This window comes from Haliaeetus leucocephalus, unplaced genomic scaffold, assembly GCF_000737465.1.
Source record: "Haliaeetus leucocephalus isolate CR32 unplaced genomic scaffold, Haliaeetus_leucocephalus-4.0 Scaffold197, whole genome shotgun sequence".
Classification (NCBI taxonomy): Eukaryota; Metazoa; Chordata; class Aves; order Accipitriformes; family Accipitridae; genus Haliaeetus; species Haliaeetus leucocephalus.
In genome coordinates this window covers 582,158-603,827 of record NW_010972633.1, presented here as the reverse complement: position 1 = coordinate 603,827, position 21,670 = coordinate 582,158, and the positions used below count along the sequence as shown (strand labels likewise).

The 21,670-nt window shown below is 66.8% G+C and overlaps 1 protein-coding gene across 6 annotated transcripts in view; it reads right to left on the bottom strand.

Annotated features, from left to right (window-relative positions):
• DNMT3A (DNA (cytosine-5-)-methyltransferase 3 alpha) overlaps positions 1-21,670 on the bottom strand; it is a 36,790-nt gene that overhangs the window by 9,230 nt on the left and 5,890 nt on the right. For 4 of the 6 annotated variants that reach the window (XR_774249.1, XM_010565884.1, XM_010565885.1 and 1 more), the window contains 3 exons: positions 10,896-11,235; positions 6,036-6,082; positions 5,163-5,309 (listed from right to left, as the gene is read on the bottom strand). Coding sequence is in view for 5 of the 6 variants with exons in the window: in XM_010565884.1 (XP_010564186.1) it covers positions 5,163-5,309; positions 6,036-6,082; positions 10,896-11,235 (534 nt within the window). In the remaining variant the exon portion in view is untranslated. Of the gene's footprint in view, positions 1-5,162; positions 5,310-6,035; positions 6,083-10,895; positions 11,236-14,504; positions 14,631-16,044; positions 16,110-21,670 lie in introns of those variants that run through there. The other 2 variants (XM_010565888.1, XM_010565886.1) reach the window with 2 other exon arrangements.

The window sequence follows — 21,670 nt, the reverse complement described above, 5'->3', positions numbered from 1 at the left end:
GCTACGGGGTGGCACCGGCCCCGCTGCGCCAGTTCAGCCCGGTGCGGATGCTGGGCTGGAACCCCATTGCCCAGTTCACCCATTGGCACACACCGACGCGGCACTGATCTGGGACCGTCATCCAGTTCAGCCCAGACACACACAGCACTGGGCTGGGACTCCATCACCCAGTTCATCCATTGGCACACACCAACACGGCACTGGTCTGGGACCACATCACCCAATTCAGGCCAGACACATGGCACTGGTCTGGGACCACATCGCCCAGTTCAGCCCAGACACACACGGCACTGGTCTGGGACCCCATCACCCAGTTCAGCCCATTGGCACACACCAACATGGCACTGGTCTGGGACCCCATCACCCAGTTCAACCCAGACCCACACAGCAGTGGTCTGGCACATCACCCAGTGGTGATGTTCAGCCCGTCCACACACACCGACACTAGTACTGGCCTGGTCTGGACTCAGCTGTCCCAGTTCAGGCCAGCCTGCAGCCCCAGTGGCACCCCGAGTCTGGGGCCATGGCAGACCGACACCAGGATGGTGGGCTCACCGGGACAGGCTGCCCCTGCCAGCGGCTGCCGAGGCATTCGGGGGGGCAGGTACTGTCCTCGTCACCCCTGGCCCCATAGAGGAGCTGCAGCCACGTGGAGAGCTGGACACCCCAAAATACATCCCCTACGGACTGCCTGCCCCACGGCACATTCCGCAACAGCGGGATGTGCCACGCATGTCCCTGAAGAGCCAGATGTCCCAACACACGAGAGCCGACGCACCCCAAAGCAGGTTCCCCCCACTCCGGACCCCCCAAGGCACAGCCCTGAGCACTCAGACACCCCCCCAGCAGCCAGATGCCCCATGAGATGTCTTCAGTGGTGGGCAGGACAAAGGCCGGGCAGGCGGCACGGCCAGCTGCAGCCGCAGGGGCTTTGCTGGTGTCATGAGGACGAGGCGGCAGCACCAGCTGCCCTGGCAGCAGCCTGTCACCCGTGGGCTCCACCATGTCCCCTCTCCTTCCCCATAGCTGGCGGCAGGCAGGGTCAGGGCCCCGTGGGACCCCCGGGTGGGAGGCTGGGCACCGAGCTGCTCGGGGGCTCAGGCAGGGTGCTGCGGGGTGCTGGCTCGAGCCCTTCTGCAGCACCCAGGCTGCAGGGCGCAGGACCGAGCTGCAGGGTGCCAGTGTTGCCCTCCTGGCATGGTGGAGTGTTTTAGGGAGGGAGTTTTTCACCGATGCCAAGCAGAGCAAGGAGCCCAGGTGGGAGCTGCAGTTGCAGCCCCGGGCTGCAGTGGGACATGCTTGGGGTGTCCGGCACCCCAGGACAGACCGTGCCAGCACCCCGGCAGGCACCGCTGCCCTCCCTGCCAGCCCTGGGGCAGGGGGCGGTCCCCGGGCAGGCAGTGTCCTGCGGAGTGGTGGCTCCTGAGCTCCAGGACCCTTTTGTGTTGCAGAGTAGAGAGACAAAGGGGTGGATGGCTGTCACCCCCAGGCATGGGGCTGCCCCCCAGGTGGGAGGGCTGTGGGGCTGGGAGGGGGGATGGAGGCAGACCCCTCCTGCCCTGCGAACACCCCATCCTGCCCAAGGGGTGCCGGGGCCGACGGGATGGTACCTCGGCCAAACCGCCTCGCCCAAGGGAGGCCCCTTGGGATCCCAAACACCAGGAGGTGAGCAGCACCGGCCCCTCGGCATCACAGTGGGGTGTCGCAGCCCACGGGCACCCTGTCCCCTCCACCACCTCTTGGCCGTGCCAGAGCAACAAAGCTGCTTTGGGGACCTGGAATAAAATGATCTGGACACCAATCACCCCTGGCCAGAGGAGATTCCCGCTGGGGGGGGTGCTTCTGCTTTGTCCTCGGGGAGAGGCAAGAGTCCAGCGAGAGGCAGGAAATCTCCCATCCACCGGTCGTTAAAACAGAGATAAGCTGGATCTCCATCCAGACAATCAACCCAACCGCCAGCTCTCCTGCCCTTGGGCCACAGGCAGCTCTGCCCAGCCCCTGCCCCGTTCCTCTTCCTGCCATACCTCCACCCCCATCCCCTGCCCCATCCCCATCCTCATTCCCACCTCACCTCCATCCCCTGCTCCATCCTCATCCCCACCCCCATCTCCATCCCTACTCCCTGTCCTTGCCCCTGCTCCACCCTTGTCCCCACCCCCATCCTCATCTCCATCCCCATTCCCTGTCCTTGCCCCATCCCCATCTTCATCTTCATCCCATTCCCATCTCCATCCATTGTCCCTGCCCCATCCCATCCCGGTCCTCATCTCCATTTCCATCTCCTGTCCCTGCCTCATCCCCATCCCATTCCCATATCTATCTTCATCCCATCTCCATCCTCCGCCCCTGCCCCATCCCCAGCCCTGCCCCACGGCTGGCACAGGGTTAGGTGTGCACAGCCGACACCAGGGCCCAGCTGAGGGTGTCCTAGCAGGGATGGGCAAGGGCCAGCACCTAGACCTGTACGTTACTCCTCCGGCTGCAGCCCTGGGGCTGGTGAGCGGCAGTGATGGCCCTCCGAGGCTATGCGGGGGGAGGAAGAGGAGGGAAGGCTGGAGGGGGCCAGGCTGCCCCTGTCCCCGCTGCAGCAGGGCTGGTGACCCCAGCCAAGCTGCTGGGACCTTGCCAGGCAGCCTCTGCCCCCCCCCCAAAACAGCACTGGCGTGCTGGTGCACGGGCAGTGGGTGTCCCTGCCGTGGCGGGCACGGGTCTGTGCTTGCCACATGGTGGGGGAAGCCCCAGCACCGTCCCGGGATGAGGAGCGGCCATGCCTGGCCGATGGGATGCCACCAGCCTGCTACACTCGCTAAAAATACACCCCAGAGGTGACTGATTACAGGTTTGGGGACCTCCGCAAAGGAAATAGCCGGTGCTGAAGGGCTCCAGTTTGGCGAGACAAGGCAGGGCTGGTGCTGGCGCCAGGCAGGTTTGCCAGGCATGGGGGGCTGTGCCGTGGGGGCCCCTTCCTGGGAAGGGGTTCTGTCCCCCAGCCCTCTGGGTCCTCAGCACCCCCAAAGGAGCAAACCCCTTCGGGGCACGGCCAGTGCTGTATGGGAGCACGGCCAGCACCGCGTCCAGCACGGGAAGCTCACCGGAGCAGGGGGCAAGGTCAAGGATCCCCCCTGTGATGGAGCCACATGGGCTGTGGGTGGCATGTCCCGTCCCCCATCCCCGGGGACCTCATCGCTGACACCACCAGCAAGTGACAATTGGTGCTGGGTGTGCAGCTCGCAGGCGGTTGTCAGCTGAGATCGGGGGCAAAAGGCCGATCCAGCCTGAAAACATTTCAGGCTTTCTCCCCGTAATGAAAAGAAAACACTTATTCTTATTAGAAAAATAAAAGAATTAAACGCGGCTAAATTCAGCATTGTTTGAGAATGAGAGACTCCTCAAAAGAAGTATTTTGATTTTTTTTAGCATTTTTTCCCAATTATTTTTGGCTGACGAGCGATTCTGGCTGACCTGAATCTGCATTTGTTTTGGCGAGTGAACCATGTGTTGGAAAATTGTTACTCGGCGGCTGCAACTACCAACCTCCCCGGCTGTGCCGAGCTGCGGTTTGCCCCGCATGCTTGGCACGACACAGCATGGCCGGCAGCTGCCTGCACTGGCCGGCACGCAACGCAGGCAGGAGTGGGGGGGTGCGAGGCTGGGCACCCCCGGGGGAGCCCCCGCCGGCCCACGGCCAGAGCCCATGGTGCAGGGGTCTGTCCGTGGCACTGCTGGCAGCAGCTGCAGTGCTGCTGGTGGCCAGAGTGCGGCTGCACCGGGGCTGCGCAGCTCTGTGGCTGCAGGCAAACGCCTGCATCGCTGGTGCCCCCCATGCCGGGCAGGGGAAGCAAACCATGACCATGACCACGCGCTTGGCAAACCCCAACTCCAGGCATGCAGCCCACCTGTGCCCGGGGGTGCCCACCCCGGCCAGGACACCCCCCAGGACACCCGCCGGCTCCACCAGCCCACCCTGTGCCTGGCTAAACCTCTGCCCGTGGGCAGCAGCCGCACGCAGACCCTGGGTGCAGCTGTGACTCCCCCCCATCCCTGGCTGCCAGCCCCTCCCAGGGTGGCGGGACCCCCTGTGCCCATGCCGACCACCCCGGGAGGAGCCGATCCACGAAATCCACTGGCACAGCCACCCCGGCCGTGACAGCCATGCCCTGTGCCCTATGGGGATGGCCTGGCTGTGCCAGCCAATGCCCTGTGGGATGCTCCGGCCGTGCCAGCCTCCCCCTGCCCCTGCATGGTGCCAGCATGACGGCGCTCGGCAGCGCGGGGCTATAAATAGTGCTGGGGGGGTGGCGGTGGCGCGAGGGGACCTGTTGCCAGGGAGACTCGCTGGCATCGGGGGACGACGCGGAGAACAGGGCGAGGCGGGAGCGGTGGGGATGTCGGTGGGGACGGGACCACCGGGGCGCCCGCAGAGCCCCTGCCCCACAGGACCCCCCTGAGTGGCTGTTGGCACCATGGCCTGCCCGCAGCCCTGTGCCTGCGCCACAGCCGGGGCTCCCGCCGCCCCTCAGCCTCCCGCCGCTGCCCTCGGCTTGGCTGATTTCGGCTGCGTCACGGCGCGCGCTGGTTCCCTGGGAAACCGACAGGAACGGCACATCCCTCGGCACATGCCACGGAAGGGCCCCATGCCGCCTGCACCGGCAGGCTCCCTGCACTGGTGGCTGCGCACACTGGGCCCCTGGTCCCTGGCTTATGGTGGCCCCCGGCAGGGGGCACAGGCATGAGAAGTGAAGCTGCCTGCCACGGTGCAAATACTGGGTGCAGGCAGGGCAGCGGCACTGCCGCAGCGGTCCCACGGGGAGTGCCCGCTCCGCTGCCAGCCCCACGGCATGGCACGGCACAAGCCAGGGTGCCCCGCGGGGGGGGGCTGCCCGCCTACGCCCCCACCCTGTGCTGACCACCCCTCATGCAGCCGGTCACCCTGGCACTGCCGGCGACCGGCGGAGTGCTCTGCGCGTGCCATTTTGCTGGAGCTCTGCCTGCTGTCGTTAGCGATGCTGCAATTCGCTGTGGGAGCCTTTGAGACAGCTAGACACTGTGGGGCTTGGGGTGCTCGAACCAAGCAGCACCACGCAGCCCGCCCTGTCCTGGCATCACCGCCACGCTGTGGTGTCCCCCCTCCCTGCTCACTCCAGTGGCATCCAGCTCCTTACCTCCCTCTTCCAACGGGCCAGCCACTCGTCCCGCTTCCTCTTGCTGATGTAGTAGGGGTCTCCGGCCTGGAAGGTGTGCCGCTGCATGGGCCGCTGCCGCAGGCTCGACTCCCAGCCCAGCCCGCCACGCAGCCGCCCGCGGGAGCCCTGCCGCCGGAGGAAGAGAGGGGAGGCTGAAGGCCACAGCTCCAGCGCTGCCGCGGGCACCAGGAACGGCATCATGGCGGGAGCCGTGGCCTGGGACAGGCAGGGCTCTTGGGGGCAGAGGGGAGGACGGGGGACAGAGCGGAGCTGCTCGGGGGGGCTGGAGGTGGGCACCCCGCTTGCACATGCTGGGACTGGCCAGGGGAGACGGGCACGGGGGACACTGCCTGCATGGGTGCACACACGTGTGCAAATGCATACATGCTCTGGCCCACATCTGCACCAGGACTGGGCATCATGCCGTGGCTGGCTGCACCTTGGCGGGTGCTGTCGGCACCGTCCCGGGCATGGATCTGCCCCAGGCTGACATGCTCTGCCTGGGCACCTGGGGGAGGCGTGGAGTCAGCCTGGGCTGTCCCATGGGCTGGATGGAGGGGGGTTCACCAGCCTGGCCACAGCTCGGTGTCGTCTGGTCCCCAGCACAGAAGCAAGTGCTGCCCGGAACCCGGCTGTGTCGGGGTGCAGGGTCTTTTTTTTTCAACCCCCATCCCGCTGGGACCCTCCCCCTTGCAGCTCCCCCATGGCTGCTGGCACCAAGGGACCGGAGGGTGCCGGTTCCCGCAGGCATGGGGAGCACCGTGCTGACCGGTGGGCTGCAGGGCCATACCCGTCTCCTGCAGGTGCCTCGGTGCAGCCCCCAGTGGGAACCTGGCCCCGGGACATACTTGCCTCCATTTTCAGGGTGTCGAAGTTGTTTTCTTCCTTCTCTTCCTTGCCTGCACACAGAACAGAGAGGAGCCATCAGCTGGGGGGGATCAGCTCGGTGCTATGGGGCAGGGCACCTGGGCCCCCGCAGGGGAGAAGGGAGCCCACCTGGGACCCCCCAGCCCGGCTGGGGGCCGGCTTTGGGCCGGGGAAGGGCACCCATCGCCGCTGTGCGAGGCCTGGGCCGTGCTCCCCGGGGGACGCCGGCTGCCGGGATGTGAGCTGGCTGCTTCCGCGCCCCCTCCCCGCACCCCAGCTGGGGGGTCTGGGGGAGCAGCCCCCGCTGGGGCTGGAGCAGGCAGGGGAAGCGCGCGGAGCCCCGCTGGCTTCCTGTGCTATCGGCACATCTCGCACGCTGCAGGTACGCGCCGAGCCGCTGCCAGGAAAGTGGATAAAAATAACACCGACCGTTTCTGGGGTTGCAAACCTCCGCGCACCCTGAGCTGCTGGGGGCTGGGGCCAAGCGGGGGCAGCCGGGCCAGAGCATGGGGTGTGCCGGCGGGCACGTGTGGGGGCACCCACCCACCCATGCCTCGTCATGGGCACCGCTGGGGCCGGTGGGTCCCTGTGCCGGGAAGGGGACCTCCATCCTGGGCGCTGGCATCCCTCCGCGCTTTGCCCTGGCTACTGGGTGCTGGCCGGCCCGGCACAGACCTGGGCTGCAGGGGAGGGGCTCAGCTGGGACCCCCGGTGCCCCCTTGCCGGCTGAACATGCGCCCTGTTTTGCTGCAATGTCCCCCAGGTCCTGGGGCTGTGCCGCAGCCACGGCCCCCCCGGACGCCCACCCAGCCCCACGTGACACCCAGACAGTCCCTCGCAGCCAGCACATGGGGACCAGACCCCTCCATGGCAGCCAGCCCCCACCCCAGAAGCAGTGAGGCCCGAGCAGGAGAGCAGCCAAGAGCCCTGCTCCGAGTGCTGGCAGACAGCAAGGGACACTGGGGACACGAGCTTTCTGGCTCCATACTGAGGGTAGGAGTGTGTGCATGCCCTGGGGGTGCCTGGGCAACCTGTCCTCCCAGTCCTGCCCACAGGCACCGGGATCTCACTTGGGGAAACTGAGGCACAGGAGAGGGGACCTGGCCTGTTCTGAGATGCTCGTCCCCTCTGTCACTGGGTCCAGCAACCCAGGCACTGGGACTGGCCAAACTGGAGGCACCGAACAAACTGGGGACATGCAGCCTGTGTCCCCCCACCCCTCTGCCGCCCTGCTTGCTGCATGGCTGGGCGGTGCAGAGCCCAGCACCGGGCCACAACTGGTGCCAGGGCTGCCGCAGCGCCTTCCTGCGACAGGCTGCAGTGGCCCCGCTATCCCACACATGCCTGGCACGGATGCGGCTCGGCAAAGACCCCGGCCTCAGCTCCTGCCCATCCCAGCACCCCACAGCAGTGCTGTACCGCATGCTCTCTGCCGGCCCGCTGCACCGACGGGCCAGGATGCAGTTACCGACTGACGACAGGATCCTGCCCGAGACCTTCCTCCACTGGGGATTTTGGCAGGGATGGGACTTGGGGGGACAGCGAAGGGGTGCAGAGCTGATGGAGTGGCTGGTAAGTTGTGCTTGGGCAGCGCTGGAAGAGCAGGTCGTGGGCCCCACGCCGGGTCAGAGGGGCAGTGTGAGGTGAAAAGCCAGCGTGGGAGGAGAAGGAAGCAGTGAGGGAGGCAGGAGCGCTGGATGAGGGGGTGAAGGATGCCCGGGAGAGCCCTCTGGCCAGCTGGGCACGAGGCAGGAGGAGCTGAAGGACCAAGGAGCGGAGGAGGATCTGGCAGGAGCCAAGCCTGTCGCTGGAAGGTGACAATGCCGCTGCTAACCTTAGCGCAGACATGGCTGAAGTGCTGGAAATGGCGTCTAGGGAAGGGAGCGAGCTCCCGGTGGCTCTCATGGCTCCCCCAGACAGTCTCTGGGTACCACCAGGTACCACTTCGACACTGTCACCCGGGGACTCGCCCTGAGGCTGGTGGAGGAGCCTTGGAGCAGCGCTGGACACTGGCTGTGTTTGCAGGAAAGCGCCAGAGAAGGGAGGGCAGGGAAGAGCCTCTGGATGATCAGAAAGCGCCTGCCTGGCAGGAATACAGGCAGCTGCTGCTCTCCCCGCGCGGTGAGAAGAGCAGGAGGATGAGCACCATGCACAGGGGCCCCGTGGGCAGGTCACGCTGCGAGAGGATGGGCTCTGTAATGCCATGGGGAAAGGGCTGAACACCAACCTGAGGCTGGAAGGTGAAGCCTGACCTGCTCACGGCACCCACATTAATGGTACCCACGTTCACGCACCGTGCTCAAGGCACCGTGCTCGTGCCTGTGCCTGCTGCTGCCGGCCTCTGAATGCGGAGCTCTGCTGTGCATGGGAGCCGGTAGCAGGGCACCCCCAGGGCTGTCTTCTCCCCACTCCACACCGGTCCCGCCGTCAGGGCGTGCTGCGCTGACCCACCCTGGCTCAGCCCATCTGGTCCAGCTCCCCTCGGCCGCCACGGCCAGCCTGGCGCTGGGGCTGCACCATGACCCACGTCTGACCACGGCATGCCCAGCCCAGCAAGCTCTCCCGACCATCTGTACCGCGCTGCCAGCTACGGCTTCTCCGCTCCCTCAGCTGCCTGCTCTGTGCCTCGTGACTGCAGTAGCATCTGCATTGCTTGTCTCCATCCCCAGCCCTGCCTCATCCATCTCCATCCAAGCCCTGCCTCATCCGTCTCCATCCCAGCCCTGCCTCTCCCAGCTTCAACCCAGCTTTGCCTCTCCCTGCTCCATCCCACCCTTTCCTTGCTTGTCTCCATCCCTGGGCCAGCATGGCTGGCAGTAAGTCTCTGTGCTCATCTGGGTCGAGAAGCCCCCAAGAGCCAGAGCCTGACCCCCAACTCATTCTCACCCCGTTTCTGCTCTGCAATGCCCCACGGTGCCAGTGCTGTGACACCCCAGCTCCGTGCCCCCTCTGCTGCCAGCTGTCTGTGCCCTGCTGTGGGGAGAGCACAGCCCCCCATCATGGCTGGTCCAAGCTGCCCCATCCCACCGCCTGGCACCTCCTGGCCAAGAGGGACGGTGGCAGCGGGGCCACAGGCCGGTGTGTGCCCGGGGGGGGCAGCTGGGGCCAGTGCTGGGCTCCCCCACGGCCTGTGCCGGAGCCAGGCATCCCTCTCCGGCTGCAGAGAGCAGAGCTGCTCCTGCCTGTGAGCAGCCGCAGGCAGGGAAGGTGCTGAGGAGGTGGGGGAAAGCCTGTCCCCGGTGAGTGGCAGCTCTGCTGGGGCCAGGAGCCAGCAACAGACACCGCGCAGCCCCGAGAAGCCTGGTCCCTGCGGGGGCCCTGGCAGGCAGCACACCAGTGTGCTGTGCCCACTGCACCGTGGCACCTCGACCCTGCCCAGGAGCATGGGCACAGCTGGGCAGCACATGGGGCTGGCATAAGCCGGGGAGTGGGTGCTCTTATGTCCACAATCCTGAGGTCTGCAGGGGAGCCGTGGGTCTTGCAGCAGGCGGGGGAGGGCAGGGCTGGGAGCCCTCCCCAAGCTGCACACACAGACCTGCACTCACGATCACGGACACAACGCACCCACGGACCGGTGGGGGCCGGGCCCCACTGGGGTCCCCCCATCCAGCCCCCTGCCCCGGCTGGGCAACCCGGAGCCGCTGCCCAGGACCATGACCAGAGTCTCCAGGGACAGAGACCTCCCCCCACCGCCCTGGGCAGCCTGTGCCAGTGTCACCCTCACACTGAGGAGTGTGCCCCGGGGGGCCAGAGGGACCCTCCCAGGGTCTGGTTTGTGCCTGTTGCCTCTGGTCATGATACTGGGCACCACTGGAAGAGCCTGGCTCCGTCCTCTCGGCACCCTCCCTGCAGGTATTTGTAGGCATGGATTCAATCCTCCTGAGCCTGCTCTGCTCCAGGCTGAGCAGTCCCAGTCCCCTCAGCCTTTCCCCACAGCAGAGTTGCTCCAGTCCTTCAGTGTCGTGGTGGCCCCTCACTGGACCCTCTCCAGTCTGTCCACGTCCCTCTTGTACTGGGGAGCCCAGCACTGGACCCAGGACTCCCAGGGTGGCCTCCTCAACCAGTAGGCAACACTCCTAACGCAGCCCAGGATGCCATTTGCCTTCATTGCACAAGGACCCGCTGCGGCCTCGCGCTTGGCTTGGTGTCCACTGGGACCCCCAGGGCCTTCTCTGCTGAGCTGCTCTCCAGCCTGGTCCATCCCCAGCACATGCTGCTGCCTGGTGCTGATCCTCAGCGCAGCGCTGAGCCCGCTGCCTTGCACGCTCTGCGCAATGCCCAGAGCAGCACCGGCACCACAGCCGGCACCTCCTCAGCACCACGTCAGCGTGGCCCCAGGACCGCACCATGCATGCATCTACTGCTCTGCCCCTGGCACATGCAGGGCTGCCATGCGAAGCGGCACAAGCACTGGCGGCGGCAGGCATGCTCTGGGGCAGGCTCGCATGCAGGCAGGGGCATGCCTGCTCCATGGGGCACCTGCACTGGCCGCGCTGGCAGGACGAGGACCGACCTCCCCTCCTGCCTGCCCTGGTCCTGCTGGGAGGAGTGGAGCCCAGCAGAAAGGGCAGCGCGATGGGACGAGCGTGCGAGGGCAGCCCCCCGCTTCGATCTGCTGCCCCCACCCCAAATCCCGCCTGGTACGGAGGGGCTCAGCCCTTCCTCCTCCTCCTCCAGCAGCGTTCTCCAGCCTGGGAGCCACCGCAGCCCAGACCCCTCGTGGGGATGGCATGCTGGGCAGGGTGGTGGGGGCCGGGGGTCCCCAGAGAGGCGCAGCGGGCGCCGGTAGGACTGTGGGCAGAGCCACAGCCCCGTAGCGGGGAGCCCTCAACGCTAAGGTCTTACTTTTCTCTGCGGCCTCCAGGAGTTTCCTCCTCCCGCGTTTCTTCTGGGGGTCGGAAGGGGCCAGCTCACCCTCATCGGCCGGGGCGTCCAGGCCCTCCTTGGGGGTGCAGCGGCCGTTCTCCAGCGCCCGGCCCGTCTCGCCGTCCGGCAGGCTCTCCGTCTCGTCCTCCTCGGGGCGCCCGCCCTTAGGGCTCGTGCCGCCCTCCTCTGCGCCCTTCCACTGGGCACCGTCCCCCTCCACGTCCCCGTTGGGCAGCGGCTCGGCGGGGCTGGCCTCTGGGCAGGGTGGGGGGCACTTGGGGACAGCCGCGATGTCTTTGGGGGTGTCACTGCTTTCCACCTGCCGAGGAGAGGGAAAGGAGCTGCAATGGGCGCTGGCAGGGGGGCATGGCCCCGCTCGCGCCACCAGCCCGCACCCCACCACGGCACCACTGGCCACCACCACCAGACCCCAAGGCAGGAGCCCCTGCACCACCTCAGGGTGGCCAGCTCCATCCAGTGCCCATCCCCGTCCCCCTGCCCTGACCCTACTTCCCCACTGCAGACCATCGCAGCGCAAAGGGTATCTCCAGGACCACAGCCCATACCCCCAAAGTCACGGCTCCACGACCCAGTGATAACCTGGGGACAAATGCGCATTACACCAAAAAAGGCCAAGTTTCACCTCCTGCACCTCAGGCATGCCGCCCTGCCACTGCCTGCAGGGTGCCCCAGGGTGAGACAGGGCTACAGTGGCACCCTCAGGCCCAGGACATGTGGCCATGGAACCCTCAGGACATGGACATGCTGCCATGACACCATGAGGACCACTACACAATGCCATAGCACCCACAGAACCAGGATATATAGAAGTGACATCATCTGGAATAGGACACACTGCTGTGTCACCCTCAGGACCAGGACATGCTGCCACAACACCATCAGGACAAGGACACATGGCCATGACATATTCAGGACCAGAACGCAATGCCACAGCATGCTTAGGACAAAGACATGGCGGTGACATCGTCAGTACCAGGACACACTGCCATGACACCACCAGGACAACGACATATTGCCATGACACACTCAGGACCAGGACACACTGCCATGGCACCTTCAGGTCCAGGATACAAAGTCATGACACTCTCAGGACTAGCACAAGTGGTCACGACACCTTCAGGACCACGACATGGTGCTGTAACACCTTCAGGACCAAGACACACAGACATGATACCCCCAGTACCAGGACATGCTGTCATGAAACCCTCAGGACCAGGACATGGTGCCATGGTACCCCCAGGACTGCTGCCATGGCACCCTCAGGAGCAGCTCACGTTGCAATGACACCCTCAGGTCCAGGACATGCTGCATGGACACCCTCAGGACTAGGACATGGTGCCACGGAACCCTTAGGATCAGGAAAAACTGCCATAGCACCCTCAGGACCTGGACACCATGCCATGGCATCCGCAGGACCAGGACACATGGCCATGACACGCTCAGGACCAGGACATAATGGCATGGCATCCTCATGACGAGGACACACAGCCATGGCACCTTCAGGACAAAGACACACTGCCATGACACCCCCAAAACCAGGACATAGGGCCATGGCCTCCTCAGGACCAGGACACACAACTATGTCACCCTGAGGACCAGGATACACAACTATGTCACCCTGAGGACCAGGATATTCCACCATGACACCCGCAGGACCAGGACAAAACGCCATGGCAACTTCAGGACCACAACACTCTACCATGGCAATCTTAGGACAAGGACACACTTCCATGGCACCCTCAGGAGCAGGTAATGTTACTGTAACACCATCAAGACCATGACACAATGACATGGCATCCTAAGGACCTGGACAGAGGGACATGACACCCACAGAAGCAGGACAGAAGTAGGCAACACCATGAGGACCTGGATACACTGCCATGGCAACTTCAGGACCAGAACACACTGCCATGACACCCTAAGGAACAGGACACACTACCATGACATCCTCTGGACCAGGACACAAAGCCATGACACCCTTAGGAAACAGAAGACACATCCACGGCATCCTCAGGACCAAGACACAAGGATGTGATACCAAGAGGACCTGGACACAATGCTGGGGCACCTTCAGGACCAGGACAAACTGCCAGGACACCCTGAGGACCAAGACAAAATGGAGGTGACACCATGAGAACCAGGATATAGAGCCATGACACTCACAGGGCCAGAATACAAGGCCATGGCGCCCTCAGGACCAGAATACAAGGCCATGGCGCCCTCAGGACCAGAACACAATGCATGGCAGCTTCAGGTCCAGGAGAAGTGGTCAAGACACCCTCAGGACCAAGACGCACCTCCATGGCACACTCAGGACCAGGACTCGCTGCCATGACACCCTGAGGAGCAGGTCATACTGCAATGAATGCCCTCAGGGCCAGGACACAACAGCACGGCACCCTCAGGACCAAGACACAAGGACATAACACGATGAGGACCTGTATATGCTACCATGACACCTTCAGAACCTGGACAAACGGCCATGAAACCTTCAGGACCAGGACATACCGCCACAACGCTCTAAGGACCAGGACACAATGCCATGTCACCCTCAGGACCAAGAAAAATGGAGGTGACACCATGAGGACCTGGATACACTGCCATGACACCTTCAGGACCCGGATGAATGACCATGAAACCCTGAGGACCAGGACACATCACCATGAAGCCCTCAGGACCAGGACACAACGCCACAACACCTACAGCAGCACGACACATGGCCATACACCCTCAGGACTGGAACATGGTGCCACGATACCCTCAGGACAAGGACACGCTGGGATGTCACCCAGCTGCCCCAGTCCCCATGTTGGTGAGGACACTCCCAGCGCAGAGCGGACACTGGAGCTGCCTGTCTTGCCTGGCTCGCTTGTGCTGCAACGCTGCGGTGCGGGACCAGCGTTGGGACCCCCTCCCTCCTGCCCATCCCCATCGGCAGCGGGAACATTGACCAGCTGGTGTGCACGCGTGCGCGCTTGTGCAAGACAGGTGGACTCAGGGCCCACGACGGCCATGCACGTGTGCGTGTGACAGGCAGAGCCAGCCACTGCGGCATGCACTTTTGACAGGAAGGGACACGGCGCGTGACAACCGTGTGTGTGTGTACATGGCGGCAGGGACAGCCTGTGACGGGTGCTCGTGGGTGGTCGTACGTGTGCGTATGTGCACAACAGGCAGAGCCAGGGACCACGACCTGCGCGCATGTGCATACAGGTGACAGGTGGAGCCAGGCCCTGTGACAACCCTGTACGCAGATGCGTGTGCAAACGTGACACACGCAAACGCGGCCCATGGTGAGTGTGAGAGTGGGAAAGTGTGTGACAGGCACAGCCGGAGCCCGTGACACACACGTGCGTGTGTCAGATGGGCAACGCCAACACTCGCAGGCGGGTGTGCGTATGCGACAGGCAGTGCCGACGTGTGCGACAGGCGGGTGCGCGTGTGTGACAGGCGGTGCTGGTGCCCGCAGGAAACGTGCAGCCGGCCCCGGCTCGCGAGTGCAGCGACAGAGCGGCGAGCGTACGTGAGCGTGAGACACGGGGGAGGACCGTCTGCGCCGGCACTCACCGGCACGCCGGGCCCGAGCGCGTGCCCGCGTGACAGACGGCGCCGACGTGAACGCAGGAGATGGTGGTGCCGAGCGCGCAAGCAAGGCCGCTTGGCTGGGGATGGCATCGCTGGTCCCTCGCCATGGCGCCAGCCCTGGGGCAGCCGCACGGCACGGCATGGCGTGGCACGGCACGGGCTGGCGGCCGCAGGAGCAGGAGCGGGAGCAGTCAGAGCGAGAGGAGCAGCCCGGCCTGGCGGTTTCCGTGGCGAAGGAGAGTGAAAGTGCTGCTGCGTCACTGCAACAGCCGGGTGCGCAGCGCAGCCGCGGCAGGGTGGGCTCTGCCTCTGCCGCTTGCCCGGGCCCCGGTCAGCCCCGCTGCTGCCGTGCTGGGGAGTGCTCGGTTCCCCTCCCGGCTGTGCTCCCGGGGGGCACATGCTCACCCCATGCTGGTGCATTGGGGGCCCCATCCCTGGGGCTAGGCCCTCGCCAGCATGGCCCAGCGGAGCTGTACCAGCACTGGCACCGTTCCTCCCTGGAGACCCCGTACGCTGCCCATGGGCGTGGGGTGCCTCACCCCTGCTCCCCCAGCACTGGTGGCCGAACACCCTAAGGACAGACACCCGCTGCTGCTGCCTCCCAGTGTCGCCGGGGGCCGGGAGCTGAGGCGGCGGCACCCGGCCCCGCTTCCTGTGCCCCGTGCTCGCCTCCGCAAGCTTGTACATCCCTGAGCCCCGTGCTCGCCTCCGTGAGCTTGTGCATCCTATGTCCCATGCTCGCTTCCACAAGCTTGTGTACCCCTGAGCCCTGTGCTTGCCTCCCTGTCCCCGTTCCCGCGCCGACCCACAGCAAGGGCTCTGCAAGAAGCCAGGAGCGCTGGGGGCTTTGCAGGATCCCAAGGATCTGCATCCTAGGGATCGGGGACAGGCCCCGGGTTTGGTCCCAGCCCAGCCGTGCCCAACCCTGCCTGCCATCCTGCCGGGGCTGGAGCAGGGCCCCCCCGTCTCTGCGGCAGCAATGCCAGGAAACGCGGCCACGCTGCGGAGGCAGGCAGCCCACCAGCACCTTTCCTGCACCGCCGCTCACCCCCACCTCTGCCTCGGCCCTCCCAGCTCCCCATGGCACAGGAGGGCCGGGGTGCTGGGGGCTGGTGCGGTGCCAGGGTGGCACGGAGGGGAGCCGGCTGCAGGGACGCTTCTGTCTGTCCCCAGCAAACTACATGTCCCAGGATGCACCGTACGGTGGCAGGGTGCCAGGGAGCAAACGCCGAGCTGCCAGCCAGGCTTGACGTGAGCTGGGGTGCTCGCGGTGCTGCTGGGGTGCCCGCCGTGCTGCCCACCCTTCCCTGCCCCAGCGACCGCTGCGAAGGGGACCGGGGAGGGGACACCGAGGTGTGAGGCAGGAGCTCGGGGGCGGGGGCGACAGGTGGTGGAGGCAGCTTTGCTTTCCAGGGCTCCCCGGATTCACGCTGCCGCTGCCGCTGGCCGCTCCCCCATGGGGTGCAGGAGCCCCCTCCCCAGGCGTGCCCAGCAGTGGGGGGGGGGTGCGTGTGACGCTTACCATGGTGCATCCCCTCCGGCTGGCGCGCAGACCCCCGTCCGGCTGCCACTCGCCCTTGCGCAGGCGCCTCCTCCCCGCGCTGGCGGCCGCGTCCCCGTGGCGGCGGGCGCTTCCTGCTCGGCCTGGCCGCCCCGGCTCGCTGGCAGAGTCACTTCCTCCACTCGCTCGCTCGCTCGCCGGCTCAAGCCCCGGTGTGTGGGGGGCCAGGGGCCGTCATGCCGAGGGGCCACGAGCAGAGCCGGGAAGGAGGGGACGTGCCGCTCCGCAACCCGCAGCGGGGAAGGGGCTGGAGAGGCAGGAGGGGTATTGGGGGTTGGGGGGGACCCTCGCAGGGTGTCTGGCATCACCGGCGGGGAGCCACGGCCACACCAGCGCAATGCCTGGCTGCCCACGGGGATGCAGAAAAGTGCTCCCAAATGCCCTCCCGCTGTGCTGAACTCGCACCACGCAGCCCCTGGCCGCAGCGCCGGCTGGAGCCAGGCTAGCCCCGCTCCCACCCGGGGACAGTGCGGTGGTGTCACTCGCGCCGGGGATGTGCGCACACCAGGGCGGGGGCCACAGCACACCCACATGCCAGGGACACGCGAACCACCACCACCAGTCCCAGGGGTGCCTGGCAGCCTCTCCCTGTGCTGGATGGCCTACCGGCTGTGGCAGGCGGCAAAGCCCGGTTCCTGGGGAGGGCACCACTCAACCGAGCCATCGGGAGGGTGGAAGTGTCGTGCCAGGCCACCGCGCGGGAGCTCCCGGCCGCAAGCGAGGGCGTGCGCGGGGTGACGGAGGCTGAAGGACAAACCTTGGTGTGCCTGGCCAATGGACACCGCAGCCCCGGGAGGCCTGGACACCGACCGCGGTAGTGGGACGGGCTGCAGGGACACCACGGTGTGCCTGGATGTGGCCCTGGAGCAGCGGAGGGAGCTGGCACCGTCGGCGAGATGGATGCCGGAGAGCAAAGTCCCCGGCTGGCGGAGGGGAGGGAGCTGCCAGCGCCGCTGTGCCTGCGCCTGGGCCTCGCGCTGGCTCTGGAAGTGATTGTGCGGCGCACGCTCCGCCTGCGTCCCACCGTGCCCGTGCACTGCCAGCGCCCCAACCGCCCCAGCCGGCCGGGGGCCTCAGGGCAGGAGGAGCTGCTGGAAGGGCCGGAGTTGGCTCAGAGGGGACGGGGCAGCCCGGAGCAAAGGGGAGGGAGGGAGACAGACAGACAAACTGAAGCGGGGCTCATGGGCTGCACCCCAGAGCTCCCTGCCAGGGGCTGTAGCCGGAGGGACAGGCAGGGGTCCATCCCATGTCCCTCATGGAAATGGGCTGGGGGTCTCTGTCCCCAGAGCAGGCTCCATGGCGAGTGTGAGGGGACCTGCTTCCCGCGATGTCCCCCCGCCCTGTCCCCTGCCTGCCAGCATCTGCTGCCCTCCCTTGGGGTCCCCGGCTGCCATCCTCCCAAGGCGGTGCCGGGGCCAGGCTGCAGCTTGTGGTGGGGGCCCAGCCGCTCCCAGCCCCACTCCAGCCTCCTGCTCAGGGCCGTATCCTGGACACTGTGCCGAAAACAATCGCAGGGGCTGCGTGGGCTTCCCGGGAGGAAACGGGAAGGCCAGCAATGTGCTCCGGATTAGGCAGCTGCGGGGGCTGGCGAGGCATGGCTGCAGGGGGCTTGGTCCACTCCTCCCGTCGGGACAGTGCCCGGGGGGCCACGCAGGCGCGGGGGTGGCAGGAGCATGGTGGCATGCGCTCCCCTCGGGGCTGCGAGGCCACGGCACCGGCACCGGGGTTAACCATCACCACTGGCCCCGCAGCTGGGGAGTACCACCCTGCCGGCACCACGTACCCTCTGCCAGGAGCCATGCCGCCCCTTCCCCATGTAGGGCTGTGGCCAAGCAGAGCAGATGGAGGCTGACGTGCCGTGTGCCGCCCCGGTGCCGTGGCCCCACTCCGGCCCCGCCCTTGGCAGTCCCTTCCCGCCAGCACGGCAGACCCCGGCCCACTGCGCTTTCAGGAAACAGGCGTCACTGCGCATCTACCGTGGCACCCGCTCGGCCCCGGCTCCCTGCCCACGGCGGGGGGCTCCCCAGGCCCTGTGGTGCTGCCGGACAATGCCAGGAAGCTGCGCTGGGCAGGCGGGTCCGTCCACATCGCAGTGGGACTGGGGGCACGTCGGAGGTTAACCCCGGGATGGGACAGGCACCGCATCCCTTCGCACGACAGCCCACCAGGACAGGGACACGCAGGCCACCCGGCACCATGGCTGGCATGCCCTGGCATGGCACCCATCCAAAACCCGCCTCCCCGCACCCTTGTGCCTCCAGCCCCTCAACACCGGCCTCAGCCAAACCTGGTGCCCTGGCTCCACCGCTGCTGCTGCTTCCCTACCTGGGTCGGAACCGGACCCCGGCTCGCTGGGCTCCCCGTGCCGCTGGCACGCCCCGGTGCTGCTACTCGGACACCGCCGCCGGGCCGGGGAGGCAGAGGGGAAGGGGAGGTCGGGACCCACCCTGCGGTCCTGCCCCTCCCCGGCCGCCCCGGCGCCCGTCCCCGTCCCCGGCGGCGGGTCTGCCTTCCTGCCCACCCACCCGCTTCCTCCGCGCCGGCCGGGCCCTGGGAACAAGCGTTGCCTTTCTCCCGCTCCCCTCCCCTCCACTGGGCTCCCGCCAAGGACGCTGCTTTGCCGGGAGCCCGCCGGGCTGGACGGCCCCGTGCCGGCCCTGCTGCCTCGCTCGCTGCCGGGGTGACACCAGTGGGGCCTTGGCCACGGGATGGGGGCTGGCTGGGCCGGAGATGCGTGCTGACACTGGGGACCGGTCCCTGCAGAGGGATGGGGGACAGCCCTGATGCACCGCAGCCCGTGGGGAGCCTCGTGCCGACCCCGGTGCCAGAGCACCAGCGGCAGCTCCAAACCCGCAGGGCCTGGGGAGCTGCCAGGTGAGGGGACAGGGGATGGGGCAGCCCCTGGGCCATGTCCCCTCTGCCAGGGGGAAGGTCTCGGGAGAGCCGCTGCCATCCACGGCACCGTCCACAGAACAGCTGGTGTCCCACTGCTGAGCCCCTGCCAGGCCCAGCTGGGGCTGGGGGCACTGGTCTTGGAGGCATGGCATGGCATGGTTTAGCAAGGTGTGGTTCAGCATGGCACGGCACGGCTCAGCGTGGCATGGCGCACCACAGGACAGCACGGTATGGCCCGGCACAGCTTGGCACAGCTCAGAATGGTATGGCTTGGCGTGGCACGGCATGGCTCACAGATACTGTGATACCTGTCCCTGCAGGGCTGTCCCCAGCCAGATCTGCTAGCTGCCCCCCTGGCAGGGCGGGGGTCTGGGGAGGCCACCTGCCTTGGCCAAGAGCATCACACCCCAGGCAAAATACCTCCGACACCTGGGAAAACAGAGGGGCCGGTTACCCCCACCAGGCAGGGCTCCCCCCACCCTGCCCGCTCTGCCCGGCAGCTGCTGGTTCCTGCCAGGGTCTGTCTCTGCCTGTCCCCGAGGCCGCTGCTCAGCACCACTGCCCCCCGCTCCGGCATGGGCAGGCCTGCCTGTACCAGGTGTCGGCATCTCTTCCTCCCGCCTCCCTGCCAGCTCCTGCCTGTCCTCTCCACCCCACTGAGCACCCTGCGGGGTCCTGGCCCTGATGGGGGTCTCGGGGCTGAGCTCCCCACCCCATGGATGTGCTAGGAAGGGAAGGCAGCAGCACCATGGGTCCTCAGTGCCCAGACCCCCTGCCAGTCCCACATCGAGCCCCCCTCATGCCGGCGAGCTCCATCCCCAAGCAGGGGTCATGTCCCTGCCCCAGGCGCAGGCTGAAGTGGGTGCTCAGCACCCTCCTGCAACACATCTGCCTGATGGGTCCCTGTGAGCAGGGTCCTGGGCACCCTCAGCCAGTCCCCAAGGAGCCAGCACGCTTGCTCAGGGTCCCCATGCCACACACCGGCTCCCCTCCACCGCAGCCTGGTGCCCCTGGCCAGGGGCTGCTCCTGCAGCCACCGGCACCATGGGGCTCTCCAGCAGGGAGGATATTTTTAGCAGTTCACACCCGGCCGGGGCTTTCCCTGGCCTCCTGGCAGTGCCCACGGGGCTGTGGGGCTTGCCAGCTCCACTTGCTTGGCAGTGGGAGCCACTGGCCGGCCGGCGGGCCGGCACCGTGCACAGGGCAGGTGCAGTGCACAGGAGCATGCAGCAAGCGCACATGGGACGGGCACTCGCCGCGAGCCGGTCGGCTCTTCTGCAGGAGGCAGTGGGAGGTGCCTGGCATCGGGGCACCGCTGCCATCCATCCATCCATCCTGCTCCGGACCTGCCGTACTGGGGGGGGGTGCTCCCGGGGCCGCCTGCTCTGACGGCCAGAGACCTCCTGGTTCCCAGGCTCCGTCTGTTCCCGATGACTTTCCCCATTTGTTCCCGTGCCAGCATTGTTCTTCCACCGAAACGGCTCCCCCCGCCCCGGCACGTACCTCCCGCCCCACCAGATTTACAGCCAGCTTTCGGAGCCTGGCTGCCTGCTCCCCTGCCAGCTCCCGGCCCCGCGCCCCATCGTGCCCCATCGCACCCCCGCCCGCCCCAGGCGATGCCGTCCTGGCTTCCCCAGCCCCGCTGCCACGACTGCACGGATCAGGACAGGCAGCACGGATCTGGACACGTCAAAGTGCAGGATTAACCCTTTCTGCAGCCAGAAACCTTTGCAAAAAGGTTTTGCAACCTTCTAGCAGCGAAGGCGCCCCGGCCCCGCTCGTCTCCCCACCAGGGAGCTCTGCCCCTATGTGCCCTCCCGCGGAGCCAGGGGACGGGGATGCTGCCCGAGCCCTGCCTGCACCTGGGACCAGGGTGACAATGTGCACCTTCCCTCCGGGGCTTCAGCGTCGAAAGGAACCTCCGCTCCTCCTCCGAACACCGAATTCACGGTGGAACCAGCAGCCAGCGGCACGACATCCGGCCAGCTGACAGGGAGGAAGCCACCATGGCTCCTCAACCAGCACCATGACACGCCACGGCTGGAGGGGGCCAAGCCACCGCCTCCACGAGTGCCTCTCCCAGCCCTGGCTACCCTGTCCCAGTGCCCCACCAGAGCTGGCTGCCGCCCAAAGCCCTGAGCACCCCATCACCCTGCAGCACCCCCGCCGTGGGCAGGGCGGCCTGTGAGCACCGTGGCGCTCTCCCGTGCCTGCCCCTCAGCTGGCGGCACCGCCGGGGCCCTGCGAGGTGCTCCCCGGGATGAGCCGTTTCAGCTGCTTTGGCACACGGCAGGCTGCCAACCCGGCCAGCTGGGCTAGCGAGCCGGGAGCTTGCCGAGCCCTGCACGCTTAAGAGTGGGCATCGCCTGCGCGGCAGGAGCCGGGGAAGCTGGCGGGGGCTCAGCCCCCCACACTTGCATCCGCCTTGTTATTGCAGCTGCTGGCGCGAGCCTGGGAGCCGCGTATCATTGCCTGGGGAGGCTCCGCTCCCCATGCCCAGCCGGCCCCAGCAGCCGGAGGAGGACTGAGCAGCTTCGGGGACGGGGGGGACACACGGGGGTGCCAGCCCCCCACCAGACAGAGAGCTAATGCACAGCAGGGACTCCACCAAAGCTGCACCGAGCGGAACACTGCTGCCACCAGGCACAGGAGGGGCTTGCCGGGGGCCGCGGGGAGGGGGCAGCAGTGGGGG